We start from the raw sequence: 23,944 nt of genomic DNA on the forward strand, positions 1-23,944 counted from the left end.
CCTATAGCTTGGCCCTCGGCCACGATGGGGTGCATGGGAGGTTGCCGGCCAGGTTTCAGAAATGATATTCGGTAGGATGAAGATTATGTCTTAACAATCTGTTATATTTACTCATTCTACTTCATACTAATTATGTTGCCTTCAGCTAGCATTTGTCTGAATTACCATGAAAACATGAAAAAAGTTGGTTGGAAAATACTTTTTATTATAAAATGTACTGTATACTGACCTGAACATTATAAAATACAGTAACATATCAGAGTCTTGTAAAGACCAATAATTTATAAAATGAGACAAATCGTTGTTCTTTCCAGTCTCATAGTCTTGTTTAAAAATATATATATAAAATATATAATAATTGAATTCAACTGGAGCATCCTTACTGTCTGGAAAAGGTTCATTCATTACAGTCTGAATGTCCTTGATTAGAAATAGATCACTCTTATTTGCTAAATTAATCTTTGATCTGGAATAGCAGATAGAAGAATTAATAGAAAGGTTAGTAATCATATTCTATAAGCCTAGGTTATGAAATGCACCGCAGGGGATAAAAAAACTGATGTCTTGCCTACAAAATAATAAAGCACTTTTATCACTGTAGCTCACTTATTACAGTTAATACTTCTTTGGTATTTTTAAAGTGCTTGTTAAGCCAAGGCATAGCTTTGGAATATCAACAGGTATGTGTACAGTACATTAGGTCTCAGGTGCTATGGAATGCCATGAGAAATTACGTTACATCATGTAAACAATTGTGTTAGCCCCCTCATTTAAGTATTTTTGTTGTCTCTTTCTGCTGCAGGATCATGGTCATTACGAAAGCAGTGATGTACTGCTCATGAAAATGAGAATTAAAATCCCACTTTTGTGCCCTCTGTATCCTTGGCTTTGCTTACAAACAGTACTTTCCTGCTGCACTTGCTTGGCAGTGACTGGGCATTTGTGTCTAGTCAAAGGAGCTTGTTTGAACTTTAGAATATGTGAATATAAGTTGTTTTTGAATCGCTGCCCAGTATATTTTTCGCAGTGCATTTGTAGAAGCCTGCATCCCTTTGTGTAGATTGCTGGATGATTAATGACCCCTGAGGGTGAAGGAATTTGTTTCCATACAGACGAGACTGAGCTCCTGTTGTCAGATGTGATTTGTCTGGGAGCTCCCATGTTATTTCTGCTTTAGGAATCCCAATGGCCATGCAGTTCAGCTTAACTGCATTGCCAGGCCTGGCGTAGATGACTGGGGCTGGCTCACTGGTGATCCGGGGTGGATAGGCTATCACTATGACTGGGACATTCATAATAGAGGTGCCGTACTCTGTCACTGCCTTGCACAGGTAGGTGCCCCTGTCAAATACAGAGGCATTGTGCACAGTGAGCGAGCCGTTCTCTAGGAGGGAGAAGCGACCCATGGCTTGAGGGCCATCTAGTACCATCCCATTGGGCAGTGTCCAGGAAATGTGTGCTCGGGGGTTCGGCTGGGTGATGCAGTGGAGCTGCAAAGTCTCTCCATTGATGATGCTCACCAGGTTGTTGTACTGGTTGCTGATTTCTGGCTTGAGACCCACCTTCAGGAAGACCACCCTTTCCGCATAGCCACCTGGGTTCCTGGCCGTGCAGCGATAAGTCCCAGCATCCACTGCAGAGAGACCACTGATATGCAATTTCCCATCCCTCTTGTGGTAGAATCTTTGCAAGTGGCTGCCGCTCTGCAGCTCAGTGCCATTGGGAAGGATCCAAGATGTGCTGGGCTCAGGGTTCCCGTGCACTGAGCAGTTCAGATTGATACTGTGCCCAGCCGTGGCAGTGATTCTTTCATTGACTGGGTCCCTGAAGGTGGGTTTCTCCAAATGATCTGTGACCAGGAGTTGTACAATCAGCCGAGCCTCTCCCCCTTCATTCCGCCCGATGCACACTAGCTGCACTGAGTCTGTCTGCCTCACCCCCCTGATGTCCAGGGTGCCATTGCGGTGCACAGTAATTCTGTTCCCATAGTAGGGAGAAGGCAGGATCACTCCTTCTGGGAAAGCCCATAAGATCCGTGGAGCTGGGATGCCTTCAGCTTTACAGTCAATAAGTTTCCGGCTCTCCTTCATGGCTGTCTCTCTCACAGATGTGATTGGGTTGGGATGCCCATTGATTCTGGGAGGCTGAACATTGACTTGGATCCAGACTATTTTCCTGTCTTCCCCAGCACTGTTCCGCACCACACAAGTATAATTGCCGCTGTCAGATCTCTGGGCCTTTTGGATGAGGAGGGTGCCATCCCCATACACTTGATATTTGTCAGACCGGAGAGGAATGGGTCTGTTGGTTGGAGAGAGCCATATCACCCTGGGGGTGGGCTCGCCTTTGGCTTTGCAAGGCACAGTGACCACGTCTCCATAGGGTACATTAATAACAGAGTAGGTTTTGTTTCTGATCGTTGCAGGCTCAGCCACCACTTTGACCCGTATTCTCATCTCATCCTTCCCAATTTGGTTCTCAGCATAACAGGTGTAGTCCCCTTCCTCTCTCAGCCCCACATCATTGAAATACAGTGTTCCATTGTTAAAGACCACGTATCTCTTTGCTCGGTTTCCACTGTCGTCTGACTGCATGAAGGTATTTATCATGCTGCCATCAGGGAGGCCCCAGGAGATCTCGGGGTTTGGCAGACCAGTGGCTACACAGTCAACTTTCAAGTCCCCACCATACATAACCTTGTGGTTATTCTCATTCTTGTGTTCTATTTTGGCAGGTCTCATCATCACGTTCACTTTGAGAACTACATAGTCATCTCCAATCTTATTGCGGGCCATACACAGATAGTCTCCTGCATCCTTATCCGTGACTGCATGGACAACCAAAGTCCCGTTGCCAAACACCTTGATTCTGGTCTCCAAGCTAATTTGGGGAAAGAAAAGAGAATGCGATATGAGCTGCAAAATCAGTATTCATTATTTTATTATTTACTGTAACTCACAGAAAACCCCATTAAAAATAGCAGTGTTGCTACAACTAGGTAATTAGAATGTACTACAAATTTTAACCCTTTTTTCACCAGAAAGAAAATACAAAAATAATTCTGTTCAGTTGCAACTAAACAATTCTTCTCTGAACTTAAATGTACCCATCTACTGAATTAAGGATTTTTGATTTATTCTATTACTCTTTTAATGTAGAGTACATCTACCATACTCTGTAATATTCAGACATGGTAACACTGAACATTAATTTATATATACATGCATCTACATACCCTAACTATGGGGAGAATGGAATGCTATACTCAAGTCAATTATGAACCAAAATGTGTTACTTCCTACGGATTCCCATACACCCTTTTTAAACTTTCAGAAAAATTTCAAGGAGTAAATTTTTAACAGAGTTATATATTTGTACACAAAATTAATCACCTTATAATGGATCTCATGATGGCTAAGGGGAGGAGGGAATTATGGTTACACAAACTATACAAAATGCCATTTTGTTGCTATAGCTAAAAGGTATAAAAATGTATTGTGGATAATACTCACAGCCTGCCCAAATATTAAATATGTCATCATGAAATAAACCATGATGAACTTGTTCATTAATCAGGAATGCTGTTGGCAAATAATCTGGCATTATCAGGCAGCAAGCATGTTAATAGAAAAATATCTCTTATCACTCTGTCTATGAACCTCAGTGTATGATTGAGTGGCATTTTACATATCTGTGTGGAAATTTATGTTTTGGGGAAAACATATCAGTGGAATTTACTGCAAATTTTGAAAGTGATTATTATAGTGGTAGTGTGGTTTGATTTCATGAGCATTAGAGAGAGAGTTCTCTTATAAGAAGCTACATAGGATAGTATTTGCACAGGTCTAGTTACAAGCCATTATTAATGCTAGAATGACTGTACTTATTTAAATAAATAATTGTAGGAGGTTTTATTTCTTCAGCACTGAAATTATGCTAAGGTCATTTCTGTCCAATGGGTCAAATAGACAAAATGTAATGGCTCACAGTAGAATGGGGCTCATCTGATTGGGGGAGGGGAAGAGGGACAGAGCAGAACAGGAAAATGAAGTAAATAAAGTCAGTGTACACCTCCCTCCATGTAATGTTCAGAGACCCAGAACAGCCAATTGGTTGGGATACTCACTCAGGATGTGAAAGACCCAGGCTGAAATCTCTGTTCTCCCAGATTCACACCCGGGGCTTGAAGATGGGTCTGTCATGTGAGTGTCCTGCATAGAGTCATTCTCTCTCTCTGATTCAATGAATAGTTATTTATTCATACAAAGTGGAAAGGCTCCAACGAGGGGACGGAGAGTAAGAGAGACAGACTCTATAGGCTGGTGGTTAAGACACTTGCCTGGAATGTTCCTGCACTACCTGATTTGGAGCAGGGACTCAAACTAGAATCTCTCCCCTCCCAAGTGAGTGCTCCAAACACTGGGTACTGGCTATTCTGGGGTGGGTTTCTCTCCTATTTTTTTGCAAAAAAAAATTCAAAAGGTCTTGTAGCAAAAAGGTTCCATAGCAAAATGAAAATAACTTCCAAAACCCCAAAATTTTAAATGACATACTTCTTTTCCAGCTAGTCCTAGGTATTTGTGCAAGCATAAGAATTAGTGTAATGGATATAAATGAACTGATTTACAGAAGTTCTGAGCATCCATGGCTCCTTTTTAGCTTGACCAAAGTTATAGGCACTCATCTAGGCCTATACATGTTCATATGTATCAAACTAGACATTTTCAGTGATTTTTAACCCTATTATTACACCATATATTTTCAATACCAGGAAAAGTTGCTAGTTTTGTAAAGATGTACCTAGATTTAACATCCTAATTATTTTTCCTGAACCTGTAATATATTTTAAATAATAATATTACATATAATATTTGGGAAATATCTATATTTTTCATAAAGGAGTTAAGAATGCTCCATTTAGTATGTTGTAATCTTATACAATAGTGACACACTGGATCCCCCCCAAAAGAACCATTTCATAACAGTCCCCTCAAAACAATCAGTCTGTCATTTCCCAAGAGGAAGGACTTTTCTTTGACAGACAGGTGTCTATGCAGTACTAGGCAAATTCCAGGTATGCAATTAGATGCCACTGAAATGCTGTATGACTCCAGAGAAACCTATATCACAAATAGGGCCCTACCAAATTCAGAGTCCATTTTGCTCAATTTCATGGTCATAGGATTTTAAAAATCGTAAATTTCATGATTTCAGATATTTAAATATGAAATTTCACGGAGTTGTAATTGTAGGGGTCCTGACCCAAACAGGAGTTGTGTGGGGGTCGCAAGGTTATTGTAGGGGGTGTTCCAGTACTGCCACCCTTACTTCTGCACTGCTGCTGGTGGTGGCACTGCCGTCAGAGCTGGGTAGCTGGATAGTATCAGAGGGGTAGCCATGTTAGTCTGGTTCTGTAAAAGCAGCAAAGAAGCCTGTGGCACCTTATAGACTAACAGAGTTTTGCAGCATGAGCTTTCGTGGGTGAATACCCACTTCTTCGGATGCAAGTAGTGGAAATTTCCAGGGGCAGGTATATATAAGCAAGCAAGAAGCAAGCTAGAGATAATGAGGTTAGATCAATCAGGGAGGAAGAGGCCCTGTTCTAGCAGTTGAGGTGTGAAAACCAAGGGAGGAGAAACTGGTTCTGTAATTGGCAAGCCATTCACAGTCTTTGTTTAATCCTGAGCTGATGGTGTCAAATTTGCAGATGAACTGGAGCTCAGCAGTTTCTCTTTGAAGTCTGGGCCTAAAGTTTTTTTGCTGCAGGATGGCCACCTTAAGATCTGCTATTGTGTGGCCAGGGAGGTTGAAGTGTTCTCCTACAGGTTTTTGTATATTGCCATTCCTAATGTCTGATTTGTGTCCATTTATCCTTTTCCTTAGAGACTGTCCAGTTTGGCCGATGTACATAGCAGAGGGGCATTGCTGGCATATGATGGCATATATTACATTGGTGGAGGTGCAGGTGAATGAACCGGTGATGGTGTGGCTGATCTGGTTAGGTCCTGTGATGGTGTTGCTGGTGTAGATACGTGGGCAGAGTTGGCATCGAGGTTTGTTGCATGGATTGGTTCCTGAGCTAGAGTTACTATGGTGTGGTGTGCAGTTGCTGGTGAGAATATGCTTCAGGTTGGCAGGTTGTCTGTGGGCGAGGACTGGCCTGCCACCCAAGGCCTGTGAAAGTGTGGGATCATTGTCCAGGATGGGTTGTAGATCCCTGATGATGTGTTGGAGGGGTTTTAGCTGGGGACTGTATGTGATGGCCAGTGGAGTCCTGTTGGTTTCTTTCTTGGGTTTGTCTTGCAGTAGGAGGCTTCTGGGTACACGTCTGGCTCTGCTGATCTGTTTCCTTATTTCCTCATGTGGGTACTGTAGTCTTGAGAATGCTTGGTGGAGATTTTCTAGGTGTTGGTCTCTGTCTGCGGGGTTAGAGCAGATACGGTTGTACCTCAGTGCTTGGCTGTAGACAATGGACCTTGTGGTGTGTCCGGGATGGAAGCTGGAGGCATGAAGGTAGGCATAGCGGTCGGTAGGTTTTCGGTATAGGGTGGTATTAATGTGACCATCACTTATTTGCACCGTGGTGTCTAGGAAGTGGACCTCCCGTGTAGATTGGTCCAGGCTGAGGTTGATGGAGGGGTGGAAGCTGTTGAAATCGTGGTGGAATTTTTCCAGAGTCTCCTTCCCATGGGTCCAGATGATGAAGATGTCATCAATGTAGCGTAGGTAGAGAAGGGGCGTGAGTGGATGGGAGCTGAGGAAGCGTTGGGTAGCTGGATAGTGAGGAGCCCAGCTCTGAAGGCAGAGCCACTGCCAGCAGTTGCTACCCTTACTTCAGAGCTGCTGCCTTCAGAGCTGGGCCCTTGGAGAGCAGCCGCCATTCTCCAGCTGCCCAGCTCTGAAGGCAGCAGCACAGAAGTAAGGGTGGCATGGTATGGTATTGCCACCCTTACTTCTGCACTGCTGCTAGCGGGGCGCTGCCTTCAGAGCTAGGGGCTCGGCCAACAGCCACTGCTCTCCGGCCATCCAGCTCTGAACACAGTGCAGAAGTAAGGGTGGCAATACTGCAAGTACCCTGAAATAACCTTGCGACCTCCCCTGTAATTCGGTTTTGGGTCAGAATCCCCAATTTGAGGAACGCTGGTCTCCCCCATGAAATATGTATAGTATAAGGCAGGGATCGGCAACCTTTGGCATGTGGCCCATCAGAAAAATCTGCCGGTAGGTCAGGACGGTTTGTTTACCTGCAGTGTCCATAGGTTTGGCCCATCACAGCTCCCACTGGCCGGGATTCACCATTCCAGGCCAATGGGGGCTGTGGGGAAGCCGTGCAGGCCGACCGATGTGCTGGCCGCTGCTTCGCACAGCCCCCATTGGCCTGGAATGGCAAAACATGGCCAGTGGGAGCTGCAATCGGCCGAACCTGCGGATGCTGCAGGTAAACAAACCATCCCGGCTCGCCAGCGGATTTACCTGAGGGGCTACATGCCAAAGGCTGCCAATCCCTGGTATAAGGTAAAAGCAAACAAAAAACCAAATTTCACAAGGGGAGACCAGATTTCACGGTCCATGATGTGTTTTGCATGGCCATGAATTTGATAGGGCCCTAATCAAAATCTTTTACTGCCTGGTTCTTTACTACCCTGGCAGTGTGACCATAATAGATTTAAATTGGATTTTTTTTCCATTTTATTAGTGTCATTATTTTAAAATAGCTTTTGCTTTGGACTCTTCTCCTATCAAATCAAGTCAATAACAATACTCCTCTTTATTTCAATGAGCTTTGCATTAGCCTCATTGGAAGAATAATTTAAGCAGGCCACAATGAATAGCAATCTACCTGTGCAGAGAATCAATCATCCTTTTGGAAGGTAGCCTCCATAATATCAGGGGCCAGGGATCCCCAGAAGCACTGCAGTCCAGATGCAGGGTGCTGCCATAGGTTACATCTGTTCTCTGCGGAGAGCTCCAAGTGATCTTGGCATTTGATGACTGCTTCTTCACATAGAGCTGAACCGTTCTCCTAGCTGCCCCCACCATGTTAGCCGCGATGCACTCATAGCTCCCACTGTCCTTGGGGGAGACGTTCCGTATGTAAAGTGTCCCATTGGGGAAGACAAATAAATTCCCATTGACAAACTGGGAGGGTCGGATCTGGGTGCCATCAAAGAGCACCCAGCGGATGCTAGGGAGGGGTGCTGCTTTCGCAGTACAATGAATGTAAATGTTGTGACCAAAGGGCAAGGAAATATTCTCCTGTTTTTCCTGATGGATCATTGGGGGTAACGCCGCAATGTGAAGCCTCACGGCTATGCTGTCCGCTCCTGCAGTGTTGCTAGCTATGCACTTGTACACTCCTCGGTCTGAAAACGTCACCTCCTTGATAGACAAAGTTCTATTTTCATGGAGCATTATTCTGCTCTCAGCAGTGGTTATTGTCTGCAATATCTTCCTATCAGGTAAAATCCATGAAATATGTGGGCTTGGGATCCCATTGGCCTGGCATTCCATTGCCACCGTGTCTCCAAAATAAACAGTGGCATCTCGGTAGCGGGAAACTAACATTTTGGGCTGCTGGGCTGTCACTGTCAACAGGACAATCATTTTATCGACACCATGCAGGTTCTGAGCAGTGCACAAGTACTGCCCGCGGTCCTGGAGTTGAACATTTCGGATAATGAATGTGCCATTTTTCAAGACTTCATACCGTTGTATCCTTGTGTTTGCTGTCATCAAAGCTCCTGGGAGGACAGGACAAAAGAAAGAAAATTGGAGAGTTTGTTCTTAAGACAGACAACATTGCACTGAAAGACATTTATGGAAAGTCTCTATTTACTGCATATTAACAATAATGAAGTAGAAGCTAGGAGTGAAGATGAATGGGAATAACAGACTCCCCAGTAAGAATGATCTATATGGGCAAAATCTTATATTTGTCTTCTGGTATACTCCTGTGGCTTTAGTTTAAGAATTTGGCTCTGGAGTTTTTGTTGTCCAACCTAACCATCCAAAAAGTCCAAGACTTAAAAACAGTGGAAAAAGGTTCTCAGAGTACAATATACTCTTAATGCTTTGGGGGGTCAATTAACCTCTCACATGATTTCCAGGAATGTTTTACTGATATACCTAGACATATAACATAAAAAACTCTGAAGCACTCTCCTAACAATCAGTTCCCGTAGGCTCCTCTCACATAAATTCCAGTCTAGGAGAACATGCACACTTGGATGCCTGGATCTCTTAAAGACCAAGTGTTTTCTTTTGATACATTTCCCTCCTCCCCCAGCATTTTACATTTTTTAGTGGGGGTAACTTTTAATGTTAAAGATTATAGTGCATTGGCAGACTGATCCAAAGGGCAATAAATCATTGATTTTGGATCAGGCCCTTAGAGTACCTTTTAGCAAAGGACTTAAAAGTCATTTTTATTTCAGAGTACTAGACAGTGGAAGTTTTTCTCATATCCATGTGCAGCCTTAAAAAACACTAAAATACCCTAATGGTCCAAACTATTAACATGGATAAAAGTGTTATATAGTGTTTTGGATCATTACTGTACAATACTATTGTATTTGTTTTAATATGGAAGTTACTGTATGTGTCCCTTTTTACAGCTATATGGCAGATCAAATATTTAACTAACTTACCTGTGGAGACTTTTGTCCAAGTAACAAAGGGCTTGGGTTCTCCTACTACATCACACGGGATAACAGCATCTGTTTCAGCAAGGATGGATAAGCTCTGAGGACCTTTCGTGGTAATTTTAGGTCTTTCACCATGTGCCCTGAAGTTAGTTGAAGGTTGAATTACAGTAGAATTATTTGGCATAATTCCTCCCAGTTTAGGCACAGATGGGACTTTTCGATTATTATAAAGGACACTTCTGAAGGACTGAATGTTAGAGGATATTTGAGGTCTGATGCTTTGAGAGATGAATGATGGAAGAGTGCTCTTCAAAGTAGTTGTGGCTGGCGGTGTGATACTTGAGTTGTGGAACAATGGAGCTACTGAAACAGCTGTGGCCTTTAGAACAGTGCCTTGCATTGTAATCCCAGCAGATGAGACTTGGATGGCTTTCTTGTCATTTGTATTTACTGGGGGAAGTGGACTAGGCATCATTGGTTTGGGATTCACTCCTAAGTGTGAAAATGTTCTGGTTCTATTAAAGACAAAGGAGATTCCAGGGTTGGGGTAATATGGGATTCCTTGACTCGGTAGTCTCCCAACTGTGCCTCTGTTATCAGGAATATAGTTATTGCCAAAAACTCTGGAGTGAACACTGTATCTGTTTTGTCCCTGATTGCCAAATCTACCTGGAGCAAGTGGGATAGGTCTGTATAATGGAGTGGCTGTCGTTGTAGTGATTGGCTCTGTTTGAGGAGCATAGGTTTTTCTGTCCTGTGTTGTGTGTGCAGCATATGCTGTTATCTCTGGTTTGTTCGTATAGTGGAGGGGCTGGTGAGTTATAAAATGATGAAACAATCCTTGTATTATGAGATATGGTGGCCTCTTTGTCCCTCTCACTGGAATATGCTTTGGAGTTGCTACAGCTGGTTGCTGGGTAAAGATCGGTACAATTCCAGCTGACTGATGGGGAAAGTTTGGATTTAACAATAAACTATTGTTAGATCTAATGAGACCAAATGTCTCTTTAAATTGCTCTTGTTTGTGTTGTGCTTTAATACTGTTTTGGTTTGAATAAGATGTGGAAAATACATTTTGTCTTGTGCTGTGTGTGATTGTTGTATCATCAGTTTCAACTCCTTTGGTCTCTGGAAATCTTACTTGATTGAATGTGGTATTTTGCTTGGTAGAAGAATGAACAGACAAATGTAAAGTGCTTGAAACTGATGGGGGAGGAGCACCAGATTTTGTAAATGGAACAAAGTCAATGGTTGCAACTGGAGATTCAGGTTTTTCAGTTGTGTATATAGCAATTTGATCATGATCAAATGCATGAGAGTTGGTTTCCTTCTTGTCCCAGGAAGATGATACTGTTTTTGTCCAAGTTTGTACAGGAACAATAATTGGTTTCTTGGTTTCTATTGGTGTGAAAGGTTGAGATCTTGTTGTGCTGAAGGGAAAGGATACAGTCACAATTTCTGTTGGTTGAGGTGGTGTGGTTACTGTAGCTGCTTTTAAAGATTTTGAAGGCTTCTGAAGTTCATCTGAAATTGACAGGTCCTTAAAACTTTCCACTGTGCCAACAGGAGCACTTGAATGCAGCACAGTGGGAAGTATTGGCTGAAATACTCCTGAGCTGATTCCATTCTCTCCGACTTTTGATCCAAGAGGAATGGAATCTTTTCGAAATTCTGGAGTTACTGAATAACCAGGGCTAAGCAGGCTATTAATGTACTCAGTGGAGACTGAACTGCTTGTTTTTTGTGCCTTACCATCTGTAACTTCATAACTTGTTTTAATGACATTTTCTTCAGACACATTAACTAGTGTATGGTACGTTGAGGTTGTCTTCTGATCTGGTTCTTGGGACAAATGTAACTCTATAACAGAGGCTGTGTTAAGTCCACCATATGATGAAGCAGTTGTGATAGCTGTAGTCACAGGAAGTACCTGGGTTTCACCAGCATTAGAAAGTGTTGAATGTTTTGTTTCAGGTAGAGAAGCAGTAGGCCTAAGTGAAAAACCTGCCTCTGTGTCTCTGACTTTGGTCAACCTCTCTAATACATTTGCCTCTGTAACCAATGAAGAAATCATCTCTAAATGATTATGTTTCTTAATTTGTATTTTAGCATTAGTTGTATGATCACCCTCAACAGCAGATCCAGGAGAACTTCTAGTTGCACCTTCTATTTTAGGTGTTTTTTGAATAACAGGCATCTCCTCTGTGGTAAAAGCAGGAGAAGGAATAGGTTTTGGTCTTTGTCGAACTCTGTTTGGTCTTAATCTCCTTCTCCCATAAGGTCTTCTTCTGGGATGCTGGGTAAGCAGTGTATTAGAGGTAGTAGTCTTTCTAGAGGGAGTTGTAACATCGGCCATAGTGGTCAGGTTGCCAAATGAAACAGCAGTTGTTATTGACTCTGTTTTTTTAAGAGGAGCAATGGTACTTGCCAGAGTGAATGTGGAGTCTGATTTTGAAACAGGCATATCTTCATGTGCAGCTCCTTCAGAGCTCCCATAGATGCTACTAGACACTCTTACCTGAGTCTCTATATCCTTGTTGGTCTGTGGCTCCTCATTAAATGATGTGAAAACTTGAAAGATTGTGCTTAAGTCAATGTCCGTAATTTTAGTCTGATCTGTAGGTACCTCCCTGTGCTGATGCTTTACGACATTGCTCTCTCTAGTAACAAAATCCTTAAATGGAGAAGCAGAAGAAGAAATAGTAGTAGTGGCTATTAAATCTATATAGCTGATCTTATCACCCTGAGAAGGTGAGGAATTTATGGAATCTGCATCTACTTCACTGTGCTGTACATCTGTCTCCAAGGTGGTAGGGAGATTTACAACCGTCTGAGGTTCTGCAAGGACAGTAGCATGCCCTGGTAGCTCAGCAGAAGCAGAACATTCCTCTGTGGTATACAGTGTTGTTGTAACTGCATTTTCCACTGTGTGAAAACTGCTTTGAATATTGAGCAAGGTAGTTGTTTGTTCATCTAGGGGCTCTTCAGTGACCGTGTTAATGCTTTCTTCTGCTACTGGTGAATAATCAGTCTTTACATCAGCATGCTGCTGATCATATGAGTGATGTGAGTGTAAAGTTGAAGAGATTGGAGTAAGGTACGTAGACCACACAAAGGATGGTTCTACAGTATATATACTTCCAGGTGTTCCTAAAGACTGGCGTTCTATGGAGGGCTCAGTTTCTGTGCTCATTAATGTGAGTTGAGCAGAAGTTGTTTGATCTGGGCTAAAATCTTGTGCTATAATGGTGGGGGAAACAGTGACTGAGAAGATCTTGTCCTCACCCAAGTGTGATACATCTGCAGAAGACTCTTCCCCATTGGCTGCAGTCTCTAGAGAAGGCTTCTCGGGGGGACTGGCCATAGGAAACGGAGCTGTAGTGGCTTTTTGCATGAGTGACGGCAATGTAGTCATTAAAGAAGGGACTGCTGCTGCTGTTGTTTTAGGAAGATTTTTCCCACGGACCTTTGCCAAAATGTCAGCCCAGTGTTGTGGATTAATCTGTTTGTTTGACATATTTATTCTTCTTCGAGATTCAAATACCCGACGGCCTTCGGCAACATTGCTGTCTTGGGTTCTATCTATACCTTTCCATAACTTCATTTTTCTCCTGCCTTTCTTATTTTTTTTAACCTGAACCTCAGGCATGAGGTCATTCTTTTGTTTAATGGATGTTTCACGGTCCTTCAGATGGTTCTTTTTGTGCTGGGATTCAGCTGGAACTTCTGCTCCTGATCCCCCTTCATCTTCTATCACCTCCCCTCTTCTTTTTCCAGAGGTTTTCAAACCTGGACGCTTCCTCATTCTTATCCTTTTGGATGATCTGTCAGACACCATCTTATTTACTGATACCCTAACAGCAAACTGATCTGATCCCTGCTGATTGACAGCCACACACCTGTAATACCCGCTGTCACTGACATGACTCTTTGGAATTAACAATGTGCCGTTGTGAGACACGTACCCTTTGGATGAGTTTGACAAATCATTAAGTACATGGCTGCTTGGAAGGATCCAGCTCAGCTGTGCATCTGGTATGGCAATTGCACTGCAGGGCAAAACTATTGGGTCCCCTACGTTTTTTTCAACCCTCATTACATCAGAGTCAGTGGGCTGAATGACTGGAGGCTGCACCAAAACTCTGTAGGCCATTCTGTCTGCATCATCTCTAACCTGGGCAACACAGTGGTACAAACCAGAATCAGTGTAACCCACTTTTTTGATCATTAACTGGCCGCTGCTGAGGATGGAAAACCTACTATCTTTCTGATTAAATGGAGCTATCAGCTTACTCCCATCTGGCAACACCCACTGGATGACAGGACTCTCTGATGCTCTCACATTGCATCTCAGCTGACAGTCTGAGCCTTCAATAACACTCTGGGCTGTCTTTGAGTTCTGAGGTTGCTCTATCATCACCCAGCTTCGTCTGTGCTGTCTTATGTCTTTCATCTGAATTGTTTGAGAAAACTGGGTAAAAAAAGACAGCACCACTTTTTTCCCTGTGCTCTGGTGTCTATTTAATTGGATGTTTATCAGCGGTTGCATAACCCAGGCAGGTTCTGCAAGTATTTGAGCTTTGACACCCGTGTAATAAAGGGCATCATCATCTGAATCTTGCCGGTACTCATAACTTATTTTAGACTCTTTGCTGAGCATGACTTCCCTTTGTAATTTAACAGGCACTTCGCTGTAATAAGCTATAAGTTTCCATAATTTTTCATAGTTTTCTCGTTTCATTGGGCATTCAAAATCAAGTGAAACTGTAGCATTGATATCAATTTCCTGAGGATTGATTTGGTTCCATTGAATTTTGGCAGAGTCTGTTGGTTTCTTGATTTCACAGTTTAAGTTCACTATGTTCCCATGCTCATCAGTCATATTGAGAGTAATGTTCCATGGAGATCGCTGAAATGTCTCCATAAGAAGTTCATAATTGTCCCTATCTTCCTCCTCATCAATGCTGTTGTTCTGTTTCAATTGGGATTGTATAATAGGTTTCTTACAGGAAAGCTCTTTCAAGTTTTGAATATCTTGTTTCTGCAGTTGTTTTGGGCTGGTGCACTTAGGGCAGAGTTGACCTCCTTCATAAGCTTTATCCTTCTTGCACTTTAATACACCTGGAAGGAAAAAATAAAAGATACATTCTAGAGACCAACACAGAATTCTGACATAGAATTCTAGCATTTTTTAGAGAGCTAAATGAATGTTGTAAGAACACACATATCTTCAGCCAAATTTTCCAAAGTGGCCACTGATTTTGGGTGCCTTAGTTTCTAGATTTTGGACTTGATGCAACAAAGGGCCTGAGTTTCAAAGTTGCTGAGCAACCATGGCTCTCATTGATTTTAATGGGAAGTTTGAATGCTCTAAGCCTCTGAAAATCAGACCCCCATCTCTCAAGTTGGGCACCCAGTTATCGAAGAATCTAAGGCCACTTTTTAAAATGTTATCTATATAGCACAAATTAATTTTTCATGTCAGTGTTTGTGCTGTGGCCACAAAATGAACATGCACACCTTTTCACACAAGCAAATGAATATTTGCTTAAGCAGAGCAGATAAGCTGTGCCTAAGTACTAATTTACTTAAGTCTACTGAATACAACAATTTGAAAAACAAGATTTTGTAAAGTTGGGAGTTTCATGTCTCCAATATTATGCAGCATGTTAACTATGAAATTAGATTATTTTCTCTTGTAAATTGATGACAAAAATGGGAACATACAAATGGATATGGTGAACATCTGTAGAACGCTTACACTAAGCTTTCAACATTATGATTTATGTGACTGTTATGTGACTGTTATAAACAGTCAAGGCCAAGCTGTGGAAAATATTGAACATAGTTGAATGGTTACTTGGTTATTACATATTTACAGAAACTTTATTAGGTTTACAAATGGCATATTTAAAACAAGTTTTAAATGTTTTTTGCAAGTCATGCAAAGATCTTCAGTCACAAACTTTTAAAAAAATATTTGTAGAGTTTACTTGAGAAATGTAGCACACATTCTTCAGTCATCAAATGTTCCAGCAGATTATTTATAATTAGCCTTAAATGGAATTATCAGGGATGCAGAGTAAAATGGTATACATAATTATTGAGGGAAAACAACACATTTTTTTTAATTTATGCAGTTCCCCACGCTGTGAGGGCTTGGGGTTTGTGTTCTACATAAACATTTTATGCTTATTCCTCAATAATAATACTGTATTTATGCAAACCTTTCTACTCTATCTGCCATAATCCCTTTGCTCTGACTGGTTTGTGTACAGTCTTCACAATTTACATGAAGAAAAAGGGGAAAAATACCAAACAGGAAAGAAAATAGGGCTGTTGAAGTTATGAAAGGGAAATCCTATTGTTTGCCAGGATCCTTCCCTCCATACAGGCTAGCAAGACCCTTCTCCTCAGCCATATACTTGTATTCACATTATTTTGGTTAGTAGAATCCCAGCTGCTTCATCCAAATTCCATTTGGAAACTCAATGTAAACAAAATATATTGCAATTATTCTGGGTACAAGAGTCATGCAGACTTCTGGTGAGGGAGCAGGGGTGGGTGAATGAAACAGGTGAAATGAGGAAGGAAAATAAAGGATGACAATAGGATGAAGGAAGGAAGGGGAAAGAGTTTTAAAACTCTTTTTATTTAAACAATGGATTGTTTGTCAGTTTGACAGCTCTTTTATGTAAAGCTCTTCCCCACTCCCCATTCAAATTAAATTAGACTGTTAATTATGATATTTTAAAAAACAAATAAAGCCCCTTCAGCATCAAAGTTTATTCAGCCCAGAATTAGTTGTTGCCCCACAAAAAGGAAGCACCCTCAAATCTCAAATGACCACTTTAACAATATTTATGCCCATATGCTGGCATGTACAGAACTTCTAATGAAGTCAGTGATAAAAATAACTGAACATAAAAGTTACATCTATTTGACAATCATAAGAATAACTTTCTTACTACATCCAAAAGTAATTCCCAGCACTAGAATGCTGATTTAGAAAACAAAGCTAATCGAATAAAAACTGTGGCAAACTATTACTGTGTAAGAGTGCTTAACACAGTGGTTGAGCCTAAATTAGTGCATGTGCAGAGGAAAGCTAATATCTATCAGGTGAAATGGGACAATTTAAAATAATTTGACACATCTACTGATGTGTGTTAAGGACAATTAATCAGACTATTAGACGGCAAACTATCTAAATACAAAGCTAAAGATAAAATCATTTTAGTCCTGTTAGGTATCCCTCCCTCACAAGTCCAAAATAATAAAGTTCTACAACACAAAGATCTGTAACAATGTGACCCTCAACAAAGTGCTACAAGCCACACATTGTATGAGGAAATCTAAGCCACCAGAATCTGCTATGACTGATTACATCTGCTCAACCTGCTCCCAAGTGCTATAAATCTTTTGAGTCACCTCAGTGAAAGCAGCCCTCACACCTTGTCACTAACCCTGCCCAAACCTCTTCTGTTGCATCAACTTTCCTGAGAAAAACAGTCCCTTCTTGATACCCAGTCAGCTACAGCAAATCTTACAGTCTCCTATGAGTCCTTTACCTGTTCTTTTTCATCTTGGTATAACCCCAATCCCACACTTATGTGAGTCCCTGACCTAGCTGACCCTTCCCACTGCTGCAGCCTTCTTGATCCTCCTCATAAGACTTCCAACTTCTGGGCTTCTTTTCTTCTTCCCTGAGATGAGGTTTGCCTGGGTGTGACTGCCCTCCCAATCCATTCTTGGAAATGGCCTTTAATTTCCTCTGTGTTAACTGCAGCTGAATTTGTTGCAACAAAGCCAGCTCCTTGGCTCCTGCACCACGGATAGATCTTGTTTCTCTATTAATAGTGTGCTCTACCACCTTTTTATTCCAATTACAATTTTTAGAAATCATGCTTTTTAATTCAGTTGTGACCATGATTCCCTCATGCATAAACACAGATTTTTTGCCTGAGATTCATAATTACTTCTCCTTCACATTACTTTTTGGAATGTTTCTTGTTTGCGAGATAGTGGAAAAAATAGAGCAGTCCTCAGGAAGTCACAATATATAAGCAGTACAGCCAAGAGAATAACCAATGGTTTCATGTGCCCAGCAGAAGAAGGGCATATTACTGGAATGTTGTCACTATAATGAATAGAATAATCATTGATCTTTTCTTACCTCCAGACTTCTTATCCCATTCCAGGAGCCATTTCAAGCTGCAGTCACAGGACCAGGGATTCCCATGAAGGTAAAGATTCTCCAGGAGTGGCATTCCTTGAAACATCCCTGCAGGCAGTGTCCTAATGATATTTTCAGACAGATAGAGGTGTTTTACTGTTGACAGTCTGAAATAATCCAGGAATGTAAATGTTGAAAATGTGTTGGGATGAAGCTGCTGGAGTAAGTTTCCTTCCAAATGGAGCAATCTCAGAGAAGTTAACCCATTAAAAGCATTTGGGTGGATGAATTCAATTCTGTTGTGGTCCATGTGCAATCTCATTAAGCTTGAAAGTCCTTGGAAAGTTTGGCCTGTTAGAACTTTCAGCTTGTTGTAGCTAATTTTGAATACCTAAAAAAGAAATACCTAATAGTGAAACAGAGAGCAGAGTAATAGAATAACATCAGCCATTAATGGACATTATTAATCATGATATTATTGTAATTCAAAAGTTTTCAATATATTTGGAACAAAAATGGATAACCTATTGGACAATAAATGAAGCATTAAAGAAACCTACTTATTTCAGTCTTTTATCATTGTATAACTTGTAATTTATTATATTTAGAAACACCTTAGTATTACCTGTAAAGACATGAGATCTTTTAAAGCCCCATTGGGTATACTTTGGATGTCATTTCCATGAATCATGAGCAATTCCAGTTTTGTAAGTCCTGAAAATGAGTTTTCAGATATGGACTGTATGCTATTAAACCTGGGGGAAAAAACACAACATATTCAGTTATATTTCAGGCATGACAGACTCATAGATTGCTAAGGCTAAATTAATAGAACCTGACTTTCTAGGAAACATTGGATGTATCCTAAAATATGCAGTTAAAGGGCCAAATATTTCAGTAAACATTTTTATAAGGCCCATATTTACATTATGTTTTGTTAAACTCAGTTTGTGCTAGTTTAGCCATAATTTAAAGTAAAAGCAAATGGGAGCTTAAATTCTAAGAGATGTCAGTATATTTTTCCATGGAATTCTCATTATGGGAATGGTATAAGTTAATGGCATGTTGCCAGCCTATGATAGTATGGAGACTGGCAAACTACCGCAGTATTGCCAATAGCAGGATTGCCAACAAAGCCACTAACACTAAACAAATGAAGCTTTGTGAAGCGGACTATTTGAAAAGAGACATTGCCAAGCAGTTCCTGAATCGAAAAACCACAGTTACTAGCTCAACTGCTTGCCCTACTGTTACCACATGTTACTGGATATTTAACTACTGACATAAAATCCAGATACTCATCTTCCAGTTGCAAAATTTTTTGAGCTTTCTTTTGAGAAGTAAGGGAGACAGAATTTGCTATTTGAAAACAACTCAGTTCAGCTTTTTGAACTGACACATCCGGTTCCATTTGCCAACTTGGGTGCTTTAAATTAGGATACTCCGTTCTGCATTTGGGCACACAAATGCCAAATGCAGGAATATCCAGTGCTGACCTGAGCACCAGGAACTCTAAATTAGGCACCCAAGTTTTAAAATTGGATTTTTCATTCTTTCTACTGCTGTAATAGATTATTTTTCAGGAAAAGCAGAGTATCAGGAGCATGGAGGAGATACATTTAGATACTGAGATGTATGGTCTTGATGAATTTGCTAAAGATTTCAGGCTTTTTTAAAAGACATTTTTAGTCCTTTTATAGGTGGCAAATTAATTATCTGTTTTGTACCTTCTATTTCTTGAGTTCAAAATCATCCATTTCCATTTGGAAAATGTTTTCTTCCTAAATCTATTGTTTTAATGATACTTATGAAGAAAATTTTCCAGTCTGAAAACACATGCAACAGCAAACATGCATAAACTTTACTCCCTAGCACAAACACTATTTGCACTAATGAAAAGCTAACTTTAAAGTATAGCAAAGACCAGTGTAATGCTACCATCATTAAATGTCACTTTTATAAGAAAAACTTATCTGCTGGGTTAACGTTTTCAGAAATGACTAAATGGATTATAATGTCCCATTTTCAACGGTGACTTAGGGCTCAACTTTTAAAGGTGTTTAGGTGCCTAAAGATGCAGATAGGTGTCCATGTGGGATTTTGAAAAGCACCTAAAGAAATTGAGTTGCCTAACTGCCACTGAAATCAATGTCCAGATTAAAAATATGATTCAAGTACCTAAAACACTTTTGAAAATGGATCTTGGGCCTCATAAGTCACATAAATGCTTTTGAAAAATGTATTCTTGATCTAAAGGGCCAAATTTTCAGCCAGGAGTGCCTGAGTTTTGCCCACAAAAAGTGCGTGCACAAATAGCTAGTAATGCAAGAGAAACACATTCTGTGGGCATGAAACAAATAACTGCTTACACAAATGTATATTTGTATACCCAAGTACCCTTTTGCACATATACTTAACTATTTTGTGCTTGTACATACGGACTCTGCATGTACAATTCACTGTTTTAATGGGTGCACTGTCTGCAAGCTCAATTTCGAGGACAATGATGAAAAATTTAGCTCGGTGTGCCTTTAACAGTTTTTAATAGAAAATGCCATTACAATGAGCAGATGGATCGTATTATTATTAAACATTTGTCTAGCACCAGGGTTTTACATGGAAGTTTATAGAAATAAAAAGATATGATCCCTGCTCTGGAGAACTTAAAATTGGACAAACATAGGAAATGCTGAGAAGTAAAGAGAAGGAAAGGGATGAGAATTGAAAAAATACAGAGATTGGGACCATATGTTTTGCATGCATTTTGAAAGTCCAGACAATTGCATTTGAGAATAAGGCCTGGTCTACACTATAGATTAGTTTAACTAAAAAATGTACCTCCCACTGATGTAACTCACCTACTATACTAACTGAATAACTTCACCTCCTCAAGAGGCGTAGCGCTTGGGTTGATGTAGTTAGGTTGACACAGTGTCAGTGTAGACACTGTGTTGTTTACATTGACTGCTGCTGCCTTTCAGAAGCCATCCCACAATACCTCATACTGACAGTTAAAGCGGAAGGTCATTCCGGGCATAGGAAAAAGGCAGAAAGGCATGAGTGAAAAAAGGAAAAGTATCGAAGTGAGAAGAGTTGACAGATCACATTGTGGGGACTAGGTAGAGACAAAGGTGAGATATAGGTTGAGTCAGACTCATGTGGCACCTTGAAAATAAGGATTAGATGTTCAGAGTTGATGCAGAAGTGTGTGTGAGAGAGTGAGTGATTGAGTGAGAGAGGCGGTGGAGGGAAGCAGTAGAAATAGGGGTGATGTAGTCAGAGTGGTGGGAAAAATGTTTATTTGCAGGATATTGGGCAGTTTGAAGAGGGAGAAATAAACAGGAAGGCTGGAGAGAAGGAAGTTACTATAGATTATGGATGATATAAGGAATTTAGGCTAGGAAGTTCATTAAGGGGTCCCCAGCAACATTTCAACCTTCAGTGTCGCTGTGACTGTAACTGCAGAAATTCTACCAAACCCTCCTTGCCTTTACTGCGAGCAAGGAAACTTGCCATTAGTGACATTGAAAACTCCCAAGAAAATAAATGTTTTATGTCTGTACAACTAGACTTGATTTATATGATTCTTGCTGAGTGCAGTGAAACTGAGTAAGATTATGAGATAATTTTCGCTCCGTAGCTAGTGTGAGAGGTAAAGAACATCTCTACATAGGAATATGGCTCTACAGTTCCACTGCTTCTAAAGTACAGAATAATAGTAATAATAAGAAAGACAAGAAAGAAAAAATAAGGAGTGAAATTAGATGGGAAAAGTAGAGGAGAGACAGAGAGAATGGCAGGGTTGGACACAGACAGAAGAGGAGAAAGACAGACACGGAAAGAGAGGAAGTTCATATTTACCTTAAATATACATATAGTCATTCTCATCTTGGAATAAGCAACAAAGAGTCCTGTGGCACCTTAAAGACTAACAGATGTATTGGAGCATAAGCTTTCGTGGGTGAATGCCCATTTTGTCAGACGTCTGACGAAGTGGGCATTCACCCACAAAAGCTCATGCTCCAATACATCTGTTAGTCTTTAAGGTGCCACAGGACTCTTTGTTGCTTTTTACAGATCCAGACTAACATGGCTACCCCTTTGATACTCAACTTGGAATGAGTATCTAGGAGTCTAAATCAAATATATTAAAGGGAGGTGGAAAATACTGTAATTGAGAGGTGAAATATATGTGGCTGACCTTTTTCTATTCTAACTGAATACATGCCATCAGATGGAAAGAACAGCAAGCAGAAACTAAAATAAATATTCTGTTCGGAGGGAGACAGGCACACCAGTATAAATGGAGTTACTGGGTCCAATTCTCCAATCCCTTATGTAATTTTTACACCATTGTAATTCAGAGTTACAATGTCATAAACCCAACATAACAGGTGCAGAATCAGGATAATAATTCATTTTTAAAAAAATATTTAGTCAGATTCATGGGTGTCAAACTGACAATGCCAAACCATAGTAAACCCCTCTAAATCATCAGGTTCAGTCGGGTTTATGATTACTTTGCTTCACCAGAGCAGCACAAAACAATCAAACCCTGAAGGTGAATGTGGCCCATTGTATGAGCTCCTATACATGGTGGAAAGACATACTTAAAGAATCCTGTTTGCAGGGAATAATTCAGCCCCCAGAAAAATTAGAACCCTTTAGCTGATTTGTGTACCTCTTTCAATTAACATGATTCTCTGGTACTCTTTGACTAATTTGGGCTGCTTCAGTACTGCAAACAGTCATAACTTTGACTTAAATGTCTCCCAGAGGATTTTCTTTATGCATAGGAACCCTCGGGTGGTAGAGGGCAGCTGTAGGGTAGCTCTGAAAGGCTAGGAAATAAGAAGCTGTTATGCATTGACTGGATATGGCTACCAGAGCTATGGTATAGCCACAACCATTATCAAATATCTGCCCCCTTGATAGTCACTTGGTCAAGATGCGGGTGAAAATTGGTATAACTCCATTGTCTACAACAGAGCTACACAAAATTATATTAGCTGAGCATCTGGTTTATAATGTTTAGCACTTTACGTCATTCATTTAGATCAGTCTCTCTAGCCTCATATAATTTTTGTTGCTCTTCTCTGAATAAGTTTTAGTTTTCTGATGTGCTCAGAAATGTACACAGTACTCCAGGTATTGTCTCACCTGTGCCATATAGAAAAAGGTGAGGGCCTGACTGATCCATGCTATGACACTTTTGTGCATGTAGTCAAAAAGCACATTGGCTGTTCTTGGCATCATGTTGTACAGTATCCTTATATCCAATGTGCTACTCACTTTGATTCTTAGATCTTATTTACACTACTGTATTCCAGTTATTAACCTCACAATTACTATTTGTTCCCCTGTTTCTAACCTACATAGGGGAAATCCAACTCCCATTAAGACTAGAACTGGTAAAAAAAAATGGATGGAACAGTTTTCCATTGGAAAATGCCACTTTGTTGAAATCTAAAGGTTTTGTGGGAACACAATGAAATTTTTAATGAAAAATTTCTAAACTATGTTTCTGAATCAAAATATTTTGGAATTTCTGTCCCCTGAAGTATTTCAAGATTTTGACTTTTAATCCCAATCTAGGATGAAAACAAATTTTGAAATGTCAGAATTTCTGGCAGCATGGAAATTCCGTTTTCTGACCCGCTCAGCTGAGACTGAAAAAATCTTTCCACTGACTTCAGTTGATCTGGATCAAGTTCAAGGCCTCTGTGTCAATTTTCTGTCCTCACTAGTATTTGCAGCCAATAACAATTTTATAGTATCTGAAAATATAATTAACGCATAGTTTAGCCCTTCTTCCAGGTCAGATTAATAGAAATGCAACGTAAAAGAGAAGCCAAGCACTGACGCTTGGAACCCTAGATATATTTATAGTTACGTTAAGCCTTACAGTTACTTTACCTTTAGCAACAAATATTTGCTGCAAAAGAAACATATCAGAGACAGTTTCATTCTTTGAGTCATAAAATATACACAAATTCTGAAAACCTCCTCCTACTTTTACTGCGTTAGAGCAAAGCAAGAGAAAAGAATGTGAATTGAAAGAATACAGCTGTAGTTTCAAATACTGTCTGTGCCATGACTTAAAGTAATCAGCTATTTTTAAGAT

General features: G+C 40.5%; 1 protein-coding gene across 1 annotated transcript in view; it reads right to left on the minus strand.

The window, feature by feature from the left end:
- Nucleotides 1-569: 569 nt before the first annotated feature.
- The window catches only part of MXRA5 (matrix remodeling associated 5), a 35,483-nt gene continuing 12,108 nt past the window's right edge, over nucleotides 570-23,944 (minus strand). The window contains exons 3-7 of the mRNA XM_039500174.1: nucleotides 18,446-18,575; nucleotides 17,821-18,211; nucleotides 9,648-14,765; nucleotides 7,841-8,741; nucleotides 570-2,880 (exon numbers count right to left, since the gene is read on the minus strand). Of these exons, the coding sequence (XP_039356108.1) occupies nucleotides 972-2,880; nucleotides 7,841-8,741; nucleotides 9,648-14,765; nucleotides 17,821-18,211; nucleotides 18,446-18,575 (8,449 nt within the window). The 3' untranslated portion in view covers nucleotides 570-971. The remainder of the gene's footprint in view (nucleotides 2,881-7,840; nucleotides 8,742-9,647; nucleotides 14,766-17,820; nucleotides 18,212-18,445; nucleotides 18,576-23,944) is intronic.

This window comes from Mauremys reevesii, linkage group 1, assembly GCF_016161935.1.
Source record: "Mauremys reevesii isolate NIE-2019 linkage group 1, ASM1616193v1, whole genome shotgun sequence".
In the NCBI taxonomy this organism is placed as follows: Eukaryota; Metazoa; Chordata; order Testudines; family Geoemydidae; genus Mauremys; species Mauremys reevesii.